Source organism: Colletotrichum acutatum (assembly GCF_030867785.1).
Source record: "Colletotrichum acutatum strain CBS 112980 chromosome Unknown BDZ83scaffold_11, whole genome shotgun sequence".
Classification (NCBI taxonomy): domain Eukaryota; kingdom Fungi; phylum Ascomycota; class Sordariomycetes; order Glomerellales; family Glomerellaceae; genus Colletotrichum; species Colletotrichum acutatum.
The window spans coordinates 293,001-312,122 of NW_026849005.1; the positions used below are offsets into that span (position 1 = coordinate 293,001).

The 19,122-nt window shown below is 55.0% G+C and overlaps 5 protein-coding genes across 5 annotated transcripts; 2 read left to right on the top strand and 3 right to left on the bottom strand.

The window, feature by feature from the left end:
* The first annotated feature begins 99 nt into the window (after positions 1–99).
* Positions 100–1,577, top strand: BDZ83DRAFT_605321 (RNA polymerase Rpb5 domain-containing protein). Its single transcript, XM_060507329.1, has 3 exons — positions 100–427; positions 539–621; positions 677–1,577. The coding sequence occupies exons 1-3, from the start codon at positions 344–346 to the stop codon at positions 1,200–1,202; spliced, it is 693 nt and encodes a 230-aa protein (XP_060369550.1). The 5' UTR covers positions 100–343; the 3' UTR covers positions 1,203–1,577.
* A 2,285-nt stretch (positions 1,578–3,862) lies between these two features.
* BDZ83DRAFT_568467 (uncharacterized protein) lies at positions 3,863–5,538 on the bottom strand (the record flags this gene model as incomplete). The annotated part of the gene is made up of 2 exons (XM_060504072.1): positions 3,863–5,066; positions 5,204–5,538. The coding sequence occupies 2 exons, from the start codon at positions 5,536–5,538 to the stop codon at positions 3,863–3,865; spliced, it is 1,539 nt and encodes a 512-aa protein (XP_060369551.1).
* Positions 5,539–6,388: 850 nt separating this feature from the next.
* Positions 6,389–6,973, top strand: BDZ83DRAFT_605327 (uncharacterized protein). The gene has a single exon (XM_060507330.1). It carries the CDS (start codon positions 6,531–6,533, stop codon positions 6,762–6,764), a length of 234 nt encoding a protein of 77 aa, XP_060369552.1. The 5' UTR covers positions 6,389–6,530; the 3' UTR covers positions 6,765–6,973.
* Positions 6,974–8,669: 1,696 nt separating this feature from the next.
* BDZ83DRAFT_605332 (uncharacterized protein) lies at positions 8,670–9,636 on the bottom strand. The gene is made up of 2 exons (XM_060507331.1): positions 9,097–9,636; positions 8,670–8,986 (listed from the first exon to the last, which is right to left on the bottom strand). Exons 1-2 carry the CDS (start codon positions 9,168–9,170, stop codon positions 8,734–8,736), a joined length of 327 nt encoding a protein of 108 aa, XP_060369553.1. The 5' UTR covers positions 9,171–9,636; the 3' UTR covers positions 8,670–8,733.
* Positions 9,637–14,199: 4,563 nt separating this feature from the next.
* On the bottom strand, positions 14,200–19,006 carry BDZ83DRAFT_605345 (beta-tubulin cofactor d). The gene is made up of 4 exons (XM_060507332.1): positions 18,622–19,006; positions 15,470–18,543; positions 14,497–15,361; positions 14,200–14,357 (listed from the first exon to the last, which is right to left on the bottom strand). The coding sequence occupies exons 1-3, from the start codon at positions 18,781–18,783 to the stop codon at positions 14,569–14,571; spliced, it is 4,029 nt and encodes a 1,342-aa protein (XP_060369554.1). The 5' UTR covers positions 18,784–19,006; the 3' UTR covers positions 14,200–14,357; positions 14,497–14,568.
* Between the last annotated feature and the right edge of the window lie 116 nt (positions 19,007–19,122).

Below are 19,122 nucleotides of genomic sequence, written 5' to 3' on the forward strand. Positions count from 1 at the left end.
AGATTGTTCCGGGCTGTCTCTGTCTCGGATTAACCTCTCCCAAGTTGTTCCAGAAGAACCCGACTGCTGCCGGGACCGAACCAGGATTAAGCAACCACAGTCCAAAGGCCCCACTCAAACTTTTGCTCTGGCCTGCAAGGCTGATTCCGCCGCCAGAACTTTTTGGCTGAATCCGTTTTGCGACGCCAATCTTTTTCGAGGTTCTCGAACTTTTCGTCGCGACAAGAACCAATCCACCACCGACGCCCTCAACTCGATCTACCCACATAACCGCGACGACAGAGACATCGCTCCTGATCCACGAATTCGACGGAAGAGTTTTCAACGACGCAGCATCGCGAAGATGTCGGACCAGAAGGACGTCAACAAGGAGGTTACCAGACTGTGGAGAGCATGGAGGACAGCCCACGAGATGGCTGCGGACCGCGTACGGACCCCCTAATCTTCCGTCGATAAGGAAGAGCATCATTCTGATGCTCTTCGTACCCCGGCGGACGATGTATTCCTTGGCGAAATCTGTGCTGATGACGGATCGCAGGGCTATGAACTCGCCGAGGACGAACTCACAATCTCTCTCGACCGCTTCAAGATGGAGTACACCAGCGCCGACGGCAGCGTCAAGTACGTCCACCTTTGATCTATTCAAGGCCCCAGTGCTAACATTATGGCCTTCCAGCCGCGGCAAGCTCCAGTTCTCCGCGAACCCCTCCGCCGACATGATCCGCAAATTCACACCCCCCGCGACGCCCAACAACCCGAACCCGACGCCCGACTGCGGCACCCTCTGGGTCGAGTTCCTCGCCGACACGACGTTCGGCATCAAGGAGATCAAGAAGTTCATCCACCACCTCATCAGTAACAAGTACTCGTCCGGCATCATGGTCACCCACGTGCCCCTCTCCCCCGCCGCCCGCAAGATGCTCGTCACTATCGAGTCCTTTGCCAAGGTCGAGTGCTTCCTCGAGGACGACCTGCTCGTCAACATCACCCAGCACGAGCTCGTGCCCAAGCACATCCTCCTCAGCCGCGAGGAGAAGATTGCCCTCCTCAAGCGCTACCGCCTCAAGGAGACGCAGCTGCCGCGCATCTTGCAAAAGGACCCCGTCGCGAAGTACCTCGGTCTCAAGCGCGGGCACGTCGTCAAGATTATCCGTACCTCGGAGACGGCCGGTCGTTACGCCAGTTACAGATTGTGCGTGTAAAAAAAAGGGGGGGTCTTGCGTGTGGTTGATTGAAGAAGGCAAGACATGAGAAAGAGGGGAAAACCGGGAAGAAAGGGGTCAACGTGGGGGCTGGAACTGGGGACTCACCTTTCCGGCAGGATGACTTGACGCCCTGGTAGACGGGGGAAAGGGAGTTCTCAGTATACTCTTTGCATCACTCTTGAGTCTGGCGTTGAGGGTACGGCTACGGTCTGCTGTTTTGTGTACGACAACCAAAAAAAAGAGATGGAGGGCTTCCTCTAGATGGATAACATAACTAACTTATTTTTTTCACATGTTTTTGCTCCTTGGGCGTCACATCTCGTTATCTTGATTAATTGAGTGAAATACGATATGAGTTGACTACAGTCGTCACTTTTTCAGCTTTTCGGGGGGAACCCAAGAACGAAACCAGTATCGTTAAGGCCAATTCCTCGACCACGCCCCTCATCGGCACATGAGAGGAACCCGATCAGCTCACTACGGGGAAAAGAACCTCACTTCCTCTTCCTCCTCCTCCTCCCAAAATCTATGCCCCATGTTGGCTCAATGTTCATCCACTACCAGAGATTCTTAGCTCGGTTTGTCCAGCCATTGGCAACAAACACGCCTCCATCATACAAAGTGAGCCGACTTCTCACAAATCCGGCATATACTCAATAGCCGTTATCGGGGATGTTTTGTCTTGTCAACATTGACCGACAGTCTTGAGATGAAACAGACGCAAGAAAGAAACTCTTGACATGAAGCTACCTTGTACCTCTATCTCCATCTACTTCAAAGACCCCGATATATTCATCAATCGCATATTTCGCAGAATCCTTGAAATACTTCTGGTTGCATGCATTTTAAGACGCGTCAAGGTTCCAGGGTATACATGCCATCGACCTTTTCAATAGTCTTGAGGCACGTAGCTAGATAGGATGCGGGCGAGGTGCCTGGCCGCCGACTATAACTTGGCAGGGTCATGACGGCCCTAAATCACCATGGGACTTTCTTCATCTCGGCCACTCATATGACGCATCTTTATACCCTGTGTCATAAACAACCTACTCTCAGAGGGACAATAAAAGGGAAATCCTCCGCCATTAAAGCCCTACACCATCCGCGTCTAGAATGTAAGACCCCTTAACGCGGATACGTTCCAAGACAAAGGGAATAGGGACCGACACACTGGATGAACACCCCACGCATCACCACCAGATGAGCTCCTATATCTCATCAAATAACCGATCATAACCTAGGAAACACCTAAGCCCCTTGATCCACCGTGTATAGTATAAAGTAGATACCCTCCACAAAGGGGAAAGATATATAGAAAGGGAGATGCTGATACACGAGACGAACGCCCCTATGTAACCTCCACAATGTCCTTCTCTTGTCTATATTCACCATGTGCCGTATGGGTTCCCGTGTACCTTATATATCAAAAACGATCTCAGCGTCCCCCCCCCCCCCTTCTCCTCTTCTCCCGATCTTCACCCTATCTTCCTCTGATCTTCTCAGTCCGGTATAGTAAAGGCACTATCGTGACCCATCGCTCTCCACGCACCCAACAATCTCCTTACCGAAACAGGCACCTCCGACATACAAAGTAATCAATGCTTACTCTCCCGAAAACCCATAACGTATTCGGATCCTCGGGTCGGCTCCAGACCTAGCCCGAATAACCAGGTATGAAGTGCAAAAATGCGGAAGTGTGTAAAGTATGAGGCCGGGGGGTTCCCAAACCTCGCAAAATAAGGGGAAAGAGTCAGGCGCCCGACGTCAAGCGGCCGCCATTGAGTCAGGCAAACACAGATAGATAGATAGCCACGGTTCAAAAAGTTGATCCGTCGGGACTCGGACCAACTATCAATAAGCCGCGAAAAGAGAAAGAAAAGACTAAAAGAAGTCGAGAAGAAAAAACGTAATTGGCCAAGAAAACTCTAAAGAAAGGATGGAAGAACCATGGCCACAGTCCACCACCACCTCAGGGGTAAATTGTAGAAGGGATCCTGCTGGCAGAAGGCAAAATGCGACAAGAGTCAGTCGTTGACGTTTGTAGGGAACAGGGTCGTCGGCCAAGATGCGCAACAAACGTTAAGCATGCAGGGCCCAGGCCATCATGGAAAAGGCCTTCCGGGACCGAGCTTCTCGCGTTGCTGCGGATGCGGAAAAAAGGCAAGCGGACAGGATAGTAGGGGGGAGGAAATGGTACACATTGAGAATCATTCGTCATTTATAGATGGTGATGGTATTGGAACAAGTTGTTCAGGTGCAAAACATGACGGCTATTTGCGCCGGGGTATATATAACGATAAACAGCGAAGCAAAAAGACGACGGCGTTCAGATATCATCGTGAAGGCCGCTCCTGGGTGTTTCCTCCAACACCCCATTTCCCGTTGGTCGTAAGTAGTTCTTCCCCTCAAAATTCCAAAACGTAAGGTATGGTCGTATCCGGTCCCCCATTGACCTATAGAAACGCCGGCCAAAGGCTCTAACCCTCTATAACTCCTCATGTCCAAAAAAGAGCCCTCAGCAATGTCGCTGAGATCGTCAATATACATATACATATACTGTCTCATAAAATGTAGTCGTAGTTTCGTAGTCGTGATGTTAGGTGATTAGGTGATTGTGTGGTTAACCACAGGCCAGCTTCTGCGCAGTTGTTACCAAATTACTTCAGTAAGCCACCAGGATCAATAAGTGTTGGCTCGCCGGGGCGAGGATTGTAAGATGGATGGTCATCGTGTTGCGACTGAGGAATAGGTTGCAATTCGGTGCCGGTCCTGGATCTTTGTCGCGAGGGTTTCGTGGGCCCCAGAAGCCCGCCAAGATCTTGCAAGAGAGCTGTTGATCCGCGACGCAAACCATTCGATCCAGCGGGCAAAGTGGGTGATGGGACGCCGTGAACGCTGGATGACATGGGATCCACGCTTGAGACGATGCTGTCCCTGCGGAATGTCTGGCCGACTCCGATCTGTTCCTCTGATAGCAACCCCCCGACGTCGAAAAACGAGACCCTGCGCGGTGTCGTGGTCGAGTTGCTCCTTGAGGAAGAAAGGTCGTGGGGTAAGAGGGAAGCGTCACTGCGTTCGGCATTGCTTCTTTGCCGCTGAGGGAACTGCCACTGTCTTAGCTCCTCGCCAAACGGTTTGGCCATTGGTGCGGGAGTGTATCGTTGTTGTTCGTTGTCGAACTCATCACGTTCCTCGTCGCGTTCTCGCAAGTCAGGATCGACACCAAGGCCGACATCTCGAACGAGATCCTCGTCACTTCCCCAGTGGCGATGGAGAGTGGGACGGCGCGAGTCGGAGCCTCTGCGATCTATTGAATCTTCTGCCACGGAGCCGTACTTGAACTTTTGTTTCTTCAAGCCGCGATCACGAACAAATGAGCCCAAGACTAGGGCATTTGCGGCCGTTGTTGCGAACAGGAGCTCGACGGATGCCAGCACGGAACGCAGCTGCTGTTTGCCATGTGCCCTCATGACATGGGGGACACGATAGATAGTAACACCGACGACGGCTAGGCTGAGCGAGAACAGCAGGGTGAGCTGAATCTTTCTCTTCACATTCATCTGACTGCGCAGAATAATGGGAATCGGGAAGAAGACCAGTAGCAAGTCGGTGATGATGTTGCATGTCGCCATGGTGAGAAGGTGAGCGAACCCTTGGCGACATTGACCACCCGGGTCAGGAGTAACCTGCCAGTAGTGATTGAAAGGCCGACATTCCGCCAAATCGCTAATGATGATGGCGACGAAGGTTGCGACCAAGGTGCATCTGATGAACACCAGCGTCTGTTCGTAGGAACGTGCCCAAGTGACGCCAGTCAGACGCTTGAAGAACTCTAAAATAGTGTTCTTGAGAATCCACAGTCTGCACAGACAACGCGTTAGCAAGCCATCCTACCGTCCCACTGGATCCAGTGATGAAATTGCTGCATAGAGTGTTGCGGGCGCCGGGCGCAAGAAAAAAAAAATCAATGAGTTCATGAAGAGAATTCCGTGACGTACGTTGCTGCGTAGAAGATCCGGCTGGCAAGCACGAGACCGCTTGCGATTTCCTTCCTGCGCTCGACTTCGGCGGATAATGTGATGCCGTCAAATTCGGCATTGTTAGTCCCGTAGAGCAAGACGAAATGCACGCAAACCATGCGGAGCCATAGAGGGATCAGGGCGAGTGCCGCGACTTTGTCCTCTTGAAATAGTTTTTCGGTTCGAATGAAGCGTCCGGCAACCCGCAGTAGAATAATAACAGTGCAGAATGACGTTATCCACCAACAAACCAATAGCGAAGGCTTGTCCTGCGAGGAACTGCGCAACTCGGGTGGCTCAGTATAGAGGCTCATGATGGACTGGAGCAATCCACGCCCGTCGACCTCCGCGGAGGGCACGACGAGCGAGGAAAAGGATGCGTCGTCGAAGGTCGAGACGTGACGTAGCGGGCGGGTCGAATTTCGTGCAATGAATCGGCTCGGCTAACTGTCCCAGTGGCAAAGACGTTGATGACTATTTCGAGGTTGAAGCAGCGCAATTTATCTGTTGATCGAACAGTAGCACAATGGTGCTAGGGAGGTTGGTGAGGGTATTGTAGCGTTTGTTGTTGCGTCTGATGCATGAACTTTGCGATTGCGAAGGGACGAACGGTGCAACATGAAGCGGGCCGGATCCGGGCGTGATTAGAAGCGGTGATAGAGCCAAGTGCATAACCGTCTCGACCACGGTAAAAGCGAACAAGAAACGCTTCCTATTCCTGTAAACCTTTGGACCGACTGTATGGCGAAGTAGAAAAGTCGGACAGATGTCGAATGTGGTGGAAGGAGAACGTTACGGGAATGGAGCCTGATCTAGATACTGCGGAGGAGTGGGTGGAAGTAATAAGCTGCACCGCCGAGTAGACGCAGATAGAGGCAAGTCTCTGGTGAGCATACCGCCGCCCTCCTAGTAGCTTCTAGGATGAGATGGGCAATGGGATAGGCTGGGCCGGGATGGCCAAGTTGGGGGGCAGTCAAGGATACCTGGTGAAGGTCCCTTTGCACGCTAGGGATGAATGGGGGATTCGGGCCCTTGGGAGTGAGAGTTCGGGGGGGTGTGGGACCGAGTGACAAGGGACTGGGCGAGGGTGTGCCGTCAGGGACTTGGTGGTGTGCATCACCAGCTTTTCTTGGCTGGCCAATCCTGATCCTGTCGGCTGGAGGGCGACAGGTGAGAAGTTGTGAGGAGGTCGGGTGGGTGAACGGATTGGCGGCGCACTCGACGAAAGCGCACAGGGGCATCAGTCAAGGCCGGCCGTGTCCTCTGCTTCCAGGAGAGAGAAATCCCAAGCCCGTGGCGGACCAAGATGCTGTCAGTCATTGGCATTGGTATTGGCATCGTCATTTGTCGTTTGTTGTTGTCTTGCGTTCCTCGTTCCTTTCCCAGGGCCATGAATACCTACGTGTCTCTAGTCTACCTAGTACGTATCCGTACCGACAGAGAGATACGGCGGTCAGCCGCCGCAGAACTGCCAACGCTCATTGGAATGCCGCTAATCCGTGTTCAAGATATAACCGATTCGCTCATCTGGTGGGGGTGATTCGGAGTTGGCTGGGAAGCTAGGAGCTAAGGTGGTAAAGACAAGTAGCTTTTGAGCCTTGAGTCGTTCGCCTCGACCGAGTGTGTCCCGCGACAATGTCTCACTCGCTGCGGCACCCGGGCGCAAGGTAAGGTGGGTTGAAGCAAGAATAGTACTCTGTAGCTCGCCTTCGCTTTACGGTCAGCATGGCTTCTTCGCATACTTTGGCGGGCTCCATATTGAACGCGACAATAGTCTTTTGGGGCCTCGGCGCTTGCTGCGCAGACACTGCGGCTGGACGGGCAAAGAGTCGAGACCTGACCAAAACGGGTATCGAACCGGCGCTGCTGCGTTTGTTGCAGCATGCGCAATAAAGCTCACAGAATTGCCTCCACATCTCTTCCTACAGCACTTCCACCTGCATCTTGTTGCCATTCTGCGAATCTGGCAACAGTCTTTTGGTCGACACAGTGATACTCGCAGAACCTGTCGTCTGGCCGAGTTTGATCGGCTGTGTTGACGGTATGGCCTACTCCATAAGCAGGGAACACATGCCCTAGTCGTCGGCGTCGGAGCTGGCCGCGTGCTCATCCAAGGCCTTGGCCGCAGTCTCTCACGTCGTCGACGTCCCACTATCAACCTCGATTCGTGGTCTCCGTAGTCCGTAGGAAGTAAAAGTATCTGTTATCCCAAGAAACCGTACATGGCCCTAGAGCCATTGGATGGTTTGGCAAGCCACTCCGTTATCGTATACCAGCATACATACAGAGCGCCAACGAAAACCCCTCTCCACTTGTCTCGTCTTGTCTTGACTGCCTGGGAGCCTGGAGGTGGTCTTGTTTTCCCAGTCGTGTGCGCCTCTCCACTTAGATAAGGCGACGGCAGACGAGAGGCCAGCCTTTCTTCGCAGGATTGGTGGACCGGCCGTTGAACGGCCGTGTTGCGCACGCCCCCTCCTTGACTGACATGGACGGCAAAGTCGCGAATTCAGTGCCTTGGCTCATCGAATCAGTATACACAGTAGCCCACATGCTGACTCCCTCTTGAGAGTCAATCATTGTATGGATTAACCGAGCCGAGTTCAAAACAACTTTATTGCGTAGCGTCCGAATACTGGTCTACTCGATACTGAGCGAATTCGAAGGCCCCGTAGTCCTTACGCAGGCGCGCGGAGACGATGCGGAGGCGATTTGGCCCTCTGCCCTCTTTCTTTACCGGGGAAGAGTCGCCCACAAGGATGTCCAGACTCCAATGGCTGTCAGGTTAAATTGACAGGGGTTGGCTTTCACTGGCTGTGGAGGGTCAAAGTGTCTTTGGGTTGCCAATTGGCCCGGCCCTGCTCTGCACTGTCCTGCTGACTGAAGAAAGGACGGTGGCATGGTCCGACGCGTTGGTAAGCTTTGCAACTTTATTAGTAGATCAGGGCATACAGGTTTTGGCACTTGGTAGTACCAATGGTCGCGGGCAAGATGCATGTCTCCTTGGTTGCTTCGATGCATTTGAAGGCCGCCATGGTCTGATGGCGCTGCACGGCTGAGGGTTGGGAATCCTAAGAAGGAGAGACATAGATAACCGCGGCATGTTTAATTGGACTTTGCCAGGCGGCCGAGCCTGGGCTTATGGACTGATAGTCTGATATTGACCGTGTGGTGGGTTTCTCGGTGGTGTTGGCTGCACTGCCAGGATTTCTTGGTAGACCGGAGGTGAATTAGAGGCCCCATTGATTGCCGCTGCGGCGTAGACAGGCGAAAGGTTGCCGCAGGTGGTGATTGAGCGAGAAGGGTGATAGGATTGAGGCGATGGTGGGCTCGGCCAGCCGACTCGAGCATGTGGAATTGGATAGCGCAGCAGGAGCTGAAGAGGAGCGCAATCGCGTCTCGGCTGGCGTCCTAAAGTGGACGGCTGCATTACCTCGTGTGCCCCCGTATTTTATTACTGTTTTCTGGGACGGGTCATGTAATAACCAGCCGCCCAGTTGAGTATGTAAACTCTAGCGTTGGCGTGGCGCGGAGTACACGATTCTCGGCCTCGTGTGCCTGGGTAGCTGTTCTGTTGAGCTGGCGCGGGTGGGAAGCAACAGCCGATGCCGAGGAGACAAATGGTCGGCTTGGAATAAGCGTATGGCACAAAACCACGGCGGACGCCTGTGAAATCGAGGGGGTGAAGATTGACGAGTTGCCAAGCCATTCATGTGGCTGACGCAGGAGACGGAAGCCATGGCCGTTGCGTTGCCGCCGGGTGAGGTGAGTCAACTCAATTCATCGAAAAGAAGTGCTATATCAGAGCGTCGTCCGATGCCTCGAGGTCAAGGCTGTTTGCTCCTCCCTTGGATATCAGCACCTAACGATCGCAGCCAAGTACACTACTCAGCATTGAACAAGACAGGGATGTGCGCAACATCGGCCGACCATGGCACAGACCAGGCATCAATCGCGGTCCGATAGCGCTGGCAGTTGTGAATTGATAACACCAGTACCTAAACAGTCACGAGGTCTTCTTCCCTGCCTGATCAGAAGCTGTCTGTCTCACTCTCGCCAGGGAAAGATCTCCGAGGAGGAGGGTTGCCGCGTGGGAAAGTCGAGACTCGAGATTTGAGAACATGGTTGACATGAGGCTAGGCCGTTCCTGAATTGAGAGTATGCTGTTGGGTGACTTGGGTCCCGAAGAATTTAGCGGTGCTAAGGCGAGACAGTCGACAGTCCAGCTGAAATTTGAGTTTTATCGATGGCAGGCCAGAAATGCAGGGTATATGCGCGCGATGAGCATAGTTAGGATAAGGCGGTGGTGGGGGAGGATTTGGAGATCGGAGAACTTAGAAGAGGAGAGCTGCGATCCAGGACTGAGGGTGAGGAAGAAGAGGGACTGGAACCGTGGGAGGGGGGGGCTGGGCGTGGGGGTAAAGAGAGGGGGGCGTGTGTCGAGCAAGGGCTGGGTTGGGAGGAAGGAAGGAAAGCAACGCAGATTGCAGGCAGGAAGCAGGCACAGCAGGCGGGCAGGTACGGAGAGCAGGAGCAAAGCCGAACAAGTGCAAGAGCAGTCAGTCAAGTGTAGACCTGCTGCGTTTGCCTATCAATCCTTTCCTCACATTTACGGATATGGATGCCCTTTTTCTTTTTCCCACCCTCGGTCAGGGTGCTATTTCTGGGTATTCGAAAATTTGGGCAACGAGCTGATATCTTTCAGTTTCCGAGTCAGGTGAGAAAACCATCTTTGTCTCTTTTCCCTTCCCATTCTGAGACCAGACTAGCCGACTGTGGCGGGCAGTGAGGGACCTACTTGGGTGGTGTGCGTCGCACCAAAACCCGCCATGGGGATTTGGAGTAATATCTGTACAGAGACAGTATCCGTACTCCGTATATGAAATACCGTGGCATTCACCCCACGAGCTCGGGATACATTGCTTTGAACGAACACCAGAACGCCATTGCCGTCTTCGTCCCCAGGGCCGCAGGGAGGAAAAACGCAACGGCCACGGCAACGGCAAATGCAAGTCGCAGTCCACTCAAGGCACATCATCATGTCTTGCCCTGCGATGTAGCGATGCACCCGTGTCTCTGCCGTATCCGTACCTTGCTTGCGATTTACCCTGCCTTGCCTGTCCTGCCCTGCTCTGGAGTTTGCCGCCCCTGCGTGCGGCCCCAACAGTGGACAGCGCGGGAGAGGCCATCTCGTCATCATGTTGGTCAAGCCCCCCCCCCCCGCCAGCGACAAGTGGGCGACACCCGCCGCCGAACCACCACTGACCACTGATCATAACGGCACAGAACGGATACCACTCTGGGGAGAGGAAGGGGCACGGCACAGGCGGGTGGGAACTTGGGAAGAAGCGCACACACATTTGAGGTCCTGAACATCGGGGGAAAAGCATGGGCCACCGCTTAGGTTGCCATTTCCCGCCTCCCACTGGCCAGATCCATCCAGTTTCCTGTCACCGGGAACCACGATGGAGTCCACAGCTTGCACGGGGTCCCATAAGTGGCCCGATTCGGCTGTGACGATCGAGATGGATCAATGGAGATGGGTTGGTTGCTTGCTCTGTCTTCACGTACGGACACCTACTCCGTACTCATCATGCTTTAGCTAATAACTACCTACCTTATTATGGTCCGGATACAGCATCCATTGGCCTTGTGGATGCCATATATCTATAAGCTGTACGTACAAGGCCATCTCATCCGTCTCACGCACCTCCCTACCTTGCCACGCCGTGCGGGTCAGATCCGGTCCCGCCCGTAGTCACGGGCAGTAGCGGCGCTCAAAGGTTCCCGTCCTTTTTTTTTGCAATCTGCCATCCAGTGTTGCAGCGGCTGTCAGCATCGAGCAAGAGGGTGCCTTGCGGATTCAATCTGCTTCCTCAACGCAAGGCAAGGGCAAAGGTTCCTCATGCGCATCTGCACCTGCTGCTTAGCACTGGCACTTCCTATCTCCGCCTCGAAATAGTACTGCGCCGCCTGTGCCATGTCATGTCATGCCATGCCACGCCACTGATGATGGCCTATCTGAGCACCTTACCTAAGATATGCATACGTGCTGTGTGGTAAGTAATGAGGTATTCTTCCTAGGTACCTACCTCCCCAGCCATGCCTTCCCAATCATATCTTTACCAGCTTACACCAGCTTCGGCCATACGGTTGGAACAGACAGCTGCCATCTTGACCAACGTCTCCTCCAGATAATCAAGGCCACAATCACCGTCCTCTTGATTCCTCCTTCTTCAACGCCCAGAGCTCGCGAAAAACAATTGGGATGCACGAGACAACACCAACCAACAGGCAGCGTGGCGTTCCCGAGTCTGCCTCTTCACACCGCTGTCGCTCACACGACACCGCTCCGAGCCTCGATTCGGACCAATAATGCCAATCCCAAAGTTGGGGGGACAAGAGACCCCACACAACCAACAGATACGACACCTTACCAATGGCGCCCGAGTCTAAAACTTGCAACTAGTATCCGTCTAGTAACCGCTTGTCCGGCATGCCTTCAGACACCAGTACCTTGTTACCAGAGGAATTGTTCCCGACCCAACAACATCCTTCCTTAGCCAGGCCCTGTGGCTGAATTCTCGCAATCTTTGTGCGGAATCGGCCGCATCGATGCAACTCCTGAAAGTACATGGGCTGGTTTACCTGTCAAAGAACAACCACTCGGTCCCTCGGAGACATGTCGAAGAGTTTCACTGCATATCTGCCAACTTGCCCGACTGAGCAGGTCCTTTGAATGATACCATTTGGGCCCTTGGGGGAAGTTCCACGCTAACCTGACGCCCGCCAATCGACCAATCCCAGCCTCTCTCTCCGTCCAAAGTAGCTCAAGATAATACTCTTGTACTTATCAAAATCCCACATCGATACCCGCACCCCCATCCGTCTATCGCACTACGCCTCCGACTTACCCCTCGCCATATTCGGTCGCCTACTGCCACTCGCCTTTCCTTCTTCGGGCTTGGTATCTCACCCCGTCCATCTCCTAGTGCCCACCTGACAAGCCCTCAATCTGGGGGGAACGAGAGGGCACTACTTTTGGTACCTACTTACTTTTGTCTCACCAGCTTGCGCCTTGGGGAATCCGAGGTCAACCTCATCCGCCACACCATGGCTAAATCGAGACTAACTCCCCCGGCACCCATCATATTGCGTCCGTCGAAGCTGAAATTGCTTTCCAGGGTTCTTTGTGTCAACTCCACGTGGAACAGCAGAGAACCGCCAGGGAGATATTAACGGCGAGCCAATTCCAGACTATCGAAGAATGGCATCAGTTACAACAACAAGTTGACAAGGGGATCATCAAGCCATGCTTGGGTTATCAACACGTCGATTTGGTCTGTTACGTGTGCAAAACGGCCTTGGTTAAGGTGCCCAAGAACAAGTCAACAGGGCGTCGCTGCCACTTGCGTGTCGATGGCGTTGCCAAAACGCGGTGCAGGCTTCCTCAATCTTCCAGCCTCTACGGATTACTGGCAAAAACAAATTCCCGCGGGAATTTCACATCACCTAGGAGCCTGTCCGCTGTACCAGATATCCCATTATCTTGAGACATGGAAGGATCCGATCGCATCCTCCCAGGACCCAAAGACACTCTCACGGCTCCTAGTCTGTTGTTGACTGGCACACTGCTTCGAAAATGGCACGGTCACAACGGCCCGATTCTGCGCACTGAACGATCCCCCAAAGTCCAAGGAGCCCCAGCCTCAACCGTCATACTGAATAGTCAGCAGTTGGCTACGGCTGTTGAATCTTGCCTGTTTGCCTGTGTGCCTTTGTGCCTGTGCACCTGTCTTTTATGATCCGCTTCGGCATCTGATACTGGCGGCTTGCTCACCAGGCAGAATTACTCTACGCCTTACGGTTCTCACTAGCCGTGCGTTGTCATCCGATCGACAAAACGTCACCAACGTCCGTGAGCAAAATTTGTACGCGGTACTTCTCCAGCTTACACGACGTAAAGGACATGAAGGGTAAAAGGCACACTGGCCATGAAACGTCATTGTCGGATCCGATTTGTTTTTGCAGGATGTTTGGCTTACATTTGTGAACAGGAGGCATCTGAAAGTACAGCGTTGCCCTTCTCTCTCACTACTACTACTTAAGCATCGCAAACTCGGTCTCGGGTCTGGAGTTTCTGCTGAAGGATTTCTCCAACCCAAGGATTTCCAAAGCTAAAAAGCTGTTGGTTGGACCAGACATTTGTATACGTACAGTCCGAGATCGACCGACCGACCAACGCGGGCTTTCTGCACGAAGAGATTAAAAGTTTGCGATTAGGTAGTTGCCTGGGGCCATCGGGGGAACGGGGCTTGGCATTATTCATTAACAATTCTACTGGTTTTGTTTCGGGCCCAGCATCTCGTTTCCGCTGGATAGCGGAAGTCAAAAAAGGTTGATCGACACAAAAGTCGACAGAAAATGGCAATGCTAGCGTATTTTTCTCTGCCTTTGCTGCCCTCCCCGGGAGAGCGATTGATTCATCGGTACTTTGTCGGTAGCAAAATCCCGGCGAGATGTCCGTCTAACCTCGGTGGCTGGCGGCCGCGCGAGATGCCCGATGGATGGTATACGCATTTAATAGCATTGAGGGCTTTGATGAACCACGTCTTGGCGCTTCTCGTGAAGTTTCGGTCTCATAAAACCGAAGTCGGATATGACCACATTGAACACAGACGGATACTCAGAATGTCGTTGTACGTGTTGATTCACTGCCGTACCGGCAGTGATGAGGGGACATTTTGCCATGTTGTTGATACATACCACGGCAGCAAGTCGGGCATGAAAGATGAAGGTTTCGGCCCCTTAACAGCGAGCTGTCTGCAACCCTTTCCCCCCAAAACTCTCACCTTCCTTGCCCGGTAACACACCGTCTGGGAGCGGGCAAATCAAACCCGTCCTCCCCCTCCCCCACCGGACCTCATGAAGAAGGCGTGCTTTGGATAGGTTATGCTGCGGCCTGCCAACACACGTGGTTTTTTGTCTGAGCTTCTACTTTTGAGTTGCTATCCCGACTTGGTATTGTTTTCTTGAACATGATTGCCGGCCGAAGGAACAAAAGGTCCCCCAGGGATGAGCCGAAACCTTGAAAATCTGAGCGGGAGCGGGAAGGGGAAGGGGAAGGGAAGGGAAAGTAAGTGCTGTGACAGCTCGCCAACCCCCCCCCCCCTTTCCCGCAGTCCTCTCCCGTGAAAAGCGTTGCAATCCGGCAGATGAACCGCTTTCTTCTCAAAGCAGAGACCGCACTGACTGGAAAGGGTTGCGAATTGTAGTTGGGACGAAAAAAAGAACATCTCTCGTCACTGCGTTTTTTCTCCAAACGCTCGCATTGTTATTGTGCCAGACTATGCTGCCCGAGACAATGCAAACTGCTCCACGACACGGTTGATGGAGGCTTTATCGGCCTTACTCCAGTCGACGCTCTTGAGCGACTCGCCGCCGCCGCCGCCATGCTCACCCTCCTGCTCCCCAAACAGCTTCCACAGCTCGTCGACGACAAGGCTCCTCACCCTCGGCCAGGGATGAAACATCAACGCGCCGAGCCGCTTCCTGGCCTCTGAGATGCCGTCCCGTCTCTTACCCCGGAGTAACTCCTCCTCTCCGAAGTTCTCCTCCTTATCCACACCGGGACACGTCTCGTCGAACCCAGCCACGCAGCCGTACACCTTGATACAAGCCTCCAGCTTCCTGACATTGCCCGTCTTGTAACCCGCCTTCTGGACCTGCAGGCACAGGTGCCGCAGGTCGACCTCGCGACACTTCTGGAAGAGCCCGACGTGGCAGAGGAACGCTACAATCTCGAGCGTCGGCACTACCACGCGGTCTCCCTGGCTCTGGCCCGGTGTCTGCCTTGTCTTGACATTGCTCACGAGCGCCCCACAAACCGCGTCCAGGTTCCGCGGCGATGCGGCGCAAAAGTCGGCCAGCGCCGCGCGGGACGCAATCACCAGGTCCTCGTTGCCCGTGTCGGCCGACGTGACGTAGCCCGCCAGCAGCTCCGCCATCCAAGCCCCCGCGTCCGCCCTGGCCGGCTCCGCGATGGGCGGCCGCAGGCTGTTTTCTGTCGCGTAGAGGTTCAAGAGTTTTTGGGAGTAGGTTTTTGATGAAAACGTGAGCTTTGTGAAAGTTGTTGCGAAGCTATTTTCTGTTAGTTTGGAGCACCTTTCTGTTCTTCCGTTCCCTCGCCATTCATGAGACGACCGTTAAGATAGCTTAGGGGTAAAACGGGCGAGGGGTGTTCCTTACCTAGGCTCAACAGTCAAAGCAAGGACCGCATGCGCTTCAGTCCTTACGCGGTCCAGCTTTTCGGCAGCTAGTCGCAACGTCCGAAGGAACAGCTTCGAGACCGCCACGGGAAGCCATTCCATTTTGTTGTCGTTGATGTTCTCCCTGGCAATGCCCTCATCATCATCCCCAGTAGAGTGAGAGCGATCCGCACCAAGAGCCATAGTCCACAATGACCTAGTCGCCTTGAGCGCCTCCAACCTGACGTGTGACCCGACGTCGCCCCTCGCGTTCGTCGTGTAATCGTTCAGGCCCTCCGCCAGCAGGTCGAGGAAGACGAGCGCCTGGTCCCGTAGCAGGCCGCTCTGCGAGAGGGCCTGCAGGATCGCCACGCGCGTGTCAATGTCGTTGTCGCCGGCCCAACGCGCGAGGATCGTGTCGCAGACGATGCTGCTGCTGTCGCTGCTGCCAAAGGTGGTCGTGACGGGGTACGCTATGGTCAGCGCGAAAAGCGTGCCCGTGTCGCTGGCCGCGCGCGACGTCGGCCGCTGGCGCACGGCGCCGGCCCATTCCGTGACGATGCGTGTGCGCTCTTGTGCGGGGGAGAAGACGAGGAGGACGAGCGCTGCTTCCGAGGCTGCGGCGACGGCCTCCTTTTCTGTGCGGGCGAGGCCTGCGCTGACGATGGTGGTAAAAGTTGAGACCAGGCTTGCTACGCAATCGGGGATAATGTTGGTGTCGTGGGCGTTGTCGACTGTCTTGATGGCTTGAAGTAGATTTTCGGTGTTGTCTGTTGATACGACCTTGCAGCCTGGCTCTAAGTTGATGGTTGCGTCTCTTGGTGATGAAGTAGCCTGTAGGATAGGGAATGACGAAGTGATTAAACGGCTGTACGCTTCGGCGACTAATTCCGGTCGACGATACGTCGTCGTCTGGAACTCCTTGAAGAGTGCCTCCAGTTCGCGGATGATGCGGTGAGCGATCTCAGTGACGCTATCGACCGGCTTGCCAGCGAGCAGCTCGGGGAACTTATCCAGGACGGAGGCGAGACAGAGCACGAGGCCGTGTCGTTCGTCGACCTGGCGCGTCTGGAGCGTACGCAGGCGCCCAAGCACCCTCTCGATAGACGCCGTGAACTGAGCAACATCACTGCCGCCAGACTCATCAGATGGGGACGATGAAGAACCGGTTCCGGCTTGCCATGCGAGCTCCAGTGTGAGCGTGCCAAACGACGCGCCAGCCACGCGCCGCGAGACGACGTCGGCGTCGCCTATGCCCCGCCAGCCGAGCAGGCCGTCCAGCAGAGCGGCGCCGTACTGCGAGGAAAGCTTGGTTGCGTTGAGCGCGACGTCGTGCACCGCACGAGAGCGCAGGGCGACGGTGTGGTAGTCCACGGCCTGTACGACCCAGATGCCCTTTTCGACGGTATCCGGGTGTCGACCGATCAGCTCCTGCAGGGCGGCCGAGGCGCCGCGGCGGATGTTGCCTGCCGGGTCGAGGGAGGCTGTCACGGTGAGCTCTGTGGCGAGGACTTGCAGGATGGAGACGTTGGATGCGGCGCGATGGTAGCTGCGTGCCGCGACGACGGCGGCGGTGGGGACGTCGAGGAGTTCCGGGGTGGTGTAGCGGCGGGCGAGGGCCCAGATGCCGAAGCAGGCTGCGTCGCGAACGTTTGTGCCGATGGAGCCGCCCGAAGTGCTGCGTTTCTCGAACGAGAGGCCGAGGAGGAGGCCGTGGACGATAGCGGGGAGTTGAGACGCGGGTGGAGAGCGGCGGTAGAGGAGATGGGAGAGGGTGAGCATTAGGCCGTGCCATTCTAGGGGGTCGACGGCTGTGAGGTCGCGCGTGGTGGTGGTGGTGGCAGAAGAGGCTCCTTTGGGGGTGCCCGGGTCGCGGGTCCAAAAGACATTGCGGTTGAGGGAGTCCAGGACGGCGTCGACGACTTGAGAGGCCATTTCCGGGTCGAGCTTGAGGGTGACGATGCTCAGGGCTTTTGAGGCGGCCAGCCGGACGGGGGTGTCGTTGTCGGCAAGGGATTCTAGGAGGTAACCTATAGACATTTCGACCAGCTCGTCGGTGCTCTGCTGGTCTGAGGGGGATCTGTTGCTGCGTAGGAGGAGAACGGTGACGGAGCGGATGACTTTGATAAGCATCTTGCGCGCTACGGCGACAGAGCGGATGGCGGTCGAGACGGACGGGGTGGCCGTGTCCGTGGTGTCCTCGGCGTCTTCAGCGGAGGCGACTGCATGTGCGGTGAGGAATATGAGCGAAAGATATGCGTCCATATCGGAGGTGTTTATGGACGAGCGGAGGACGCCGGCGAGGAAGGAGAGGACACCGATGTAGAAATAAGGTGGCTGCGGCGGCGCCGGTGTCGCAGAGTCGGAAGACGATGAAGGCTTCAGGGAGGCGAGAGACCAGCGGACGAGAGCGGAGAGGACGCCTTGGGACTGCATGTCGCGGCGCATGGCGATGCGGACGAGCAAGGCGCGGGCGCCATCACGCTCTTTGCCGGAGGTGGCGAGGTACTTGATGGCGAGGGGTAGAATGCGGACGGTGATTCCGGGGAGGCCATCAGGCCAGTCAAAGTCTGGGATCGGGGGTAAGGTGAGGTCCGGGTCAGCGGAGGCGGAGGAGATGGTTGAGAGGTCAAAGGGGGCGAGTAGGAGATGGGAGAGCCAGAGGAGGACGAGGTAGCGCTCTTCCCAGGACCATTGAGCGATGACGCTTGATGAGGATGCCGTCGCTGCGGCGGATGACTGGGGCGAGGAAAGGGGGTTGAGCGCGGGGCGTGCGGTCGACGAGGCGCGCTCTGAGGCCTCGAGGGCCGAGAGGAGGGGCTCGATGTGGCGGGACTCGACGTTGAGGAAGCGGACGATGACCTTTTCGCCGCGAATCTTGGTAAAGGTGTAGATGATTTTGGCGATGGCGAGGTTCAGGGGTTCCAGGAGCTGGGAGCGGGTTGAAGCCGATGGCCGGGCTCTGGCGCGGGCGCGGGTGTTGAGGTGCTCCAGGTACGTTGATGCAAGGAGGGGGAGCCATTCCGGGAGGTGAGGATCCAGTAGTTGAGGGAGTTCTTGGAATGGGTCAAGGAGCTATGAGACGTGTCAGTATCATGTGTTTAATATGTTTTGATATAGAGAAATATGAGATTGAGTGCAGGGGGGATTTACGCTTGAAGTCAGACGTGAGGTCTCCGACACCCTGACGCGGGCGCGGAGGGTCTTGCCATCGGGCTTGCGGAGGAAGAGCGGAAGCGAGCGAGAGAACTCTGCAATGAGTTCTGATGAGGCCTTTTGCAACTTGATGTCGCTATCGTCTTCGTGGGCATCCATGTTGGCTGACTGCCGGTGGTCGGAATATGTTGAGAGGTTCGTAGATAATTGGCTAGGCTTTCATTCCATGGCTTGTAACGGGTGCGTGAGATGAGATGCCCGTAGATCCCAGGATGCTGGGTTCCAGACTTTGATCTAAACTCCAGCGGTGAGGTTTCTGTTTCGATTCTCGGTTTATCTGAGTGAGGAACGTTACGCACCAGACCTCGGATGAGAAATTGATCTCATGATTGAGTGAGGTTGAAGTTGTGGATACCTCGAATTCAGGCAGTGAAGTTGGCACAGTGCTGGTCGCTAAGTGTCCACAAGTCACACACACTGTACACGACTTGGAACTGT

What these genes read in the sequence shown, in the direction of transcription:
- BDZ83DRAFT_605321 (XM_060507329.1), top strand. Translation starts at nt 344, where the DNA reads ATGTCGGACCAGAAGGACGTCAACAAGGAGGTTACCAGACTGTGGAGA. An exon ending in ACGAGATGGCTGCGGACCGC is followed by an intron (nt 428 to 538) that starts GTACGGACCCCC and finishes GACGGATCGCAG; the next exon opens with GGCTATGAACTCGCCGAGGA. An exon ending in AGCGCCGACGGCAGCGTCAA is followed by an intron (nt 622 to 676) that starts GTACGTCCACCT and finishes ATGGCCTTCCAG; the next exon opens with CCGCGGCAAGCTCCAGTTCT.
- BDZ83DRAFT_605332 (XM_060507331.1), bottom strand. Translation starts at nt 9,170, where the DNA reads ATGCCTGGTCTGTGCCATGGTCGGCCGATGTTGCGCACATCCCTGTCT. An exon ending in ATGCTGAGTAGTGTACTTGG is followed by an intron (nt 8,987 to 9,096) that starts CTGCGATCGTTA and finishes GAGTTGACTCAC; the next exon opens with CTCACCCGGCGGCAACGCAA.
- BDZ83DRAFT_605345 (XM_060507332.1), bottom strand. Translation starts at nt 18,783, where the DNA reads ATGGATGCCCACGAAGACGATAGCGACATCAAGTTGCAAAAGGCCTCA. An exon ending in CCTCACGTCTGACTTCAAGC is followed by an intron (nt 18,544 to 18,621) that starts GTAAATCCCCCC and finishes CACGTCTCATAG; the next exon opens with CTCCTTGACCCATTCCAAGA. An exon ending in GCTTTGACTGTTGAGCCTAG is followed by an intron (nt 15,362 to 15,469) that starts GTAAGGAACACC and finishes AACAGAAAATAG; the next exon opens with CTTCGCAACAACTTTCACAA.
- BDZ83DRAFT_605327 (XM_060507330.1), top strand. Translation starts at nt 6,531, where the DNA reads ATGCTGTCAGTCATTGGCATTGGTATTGGCATCGTCATTTGTCGTTTG.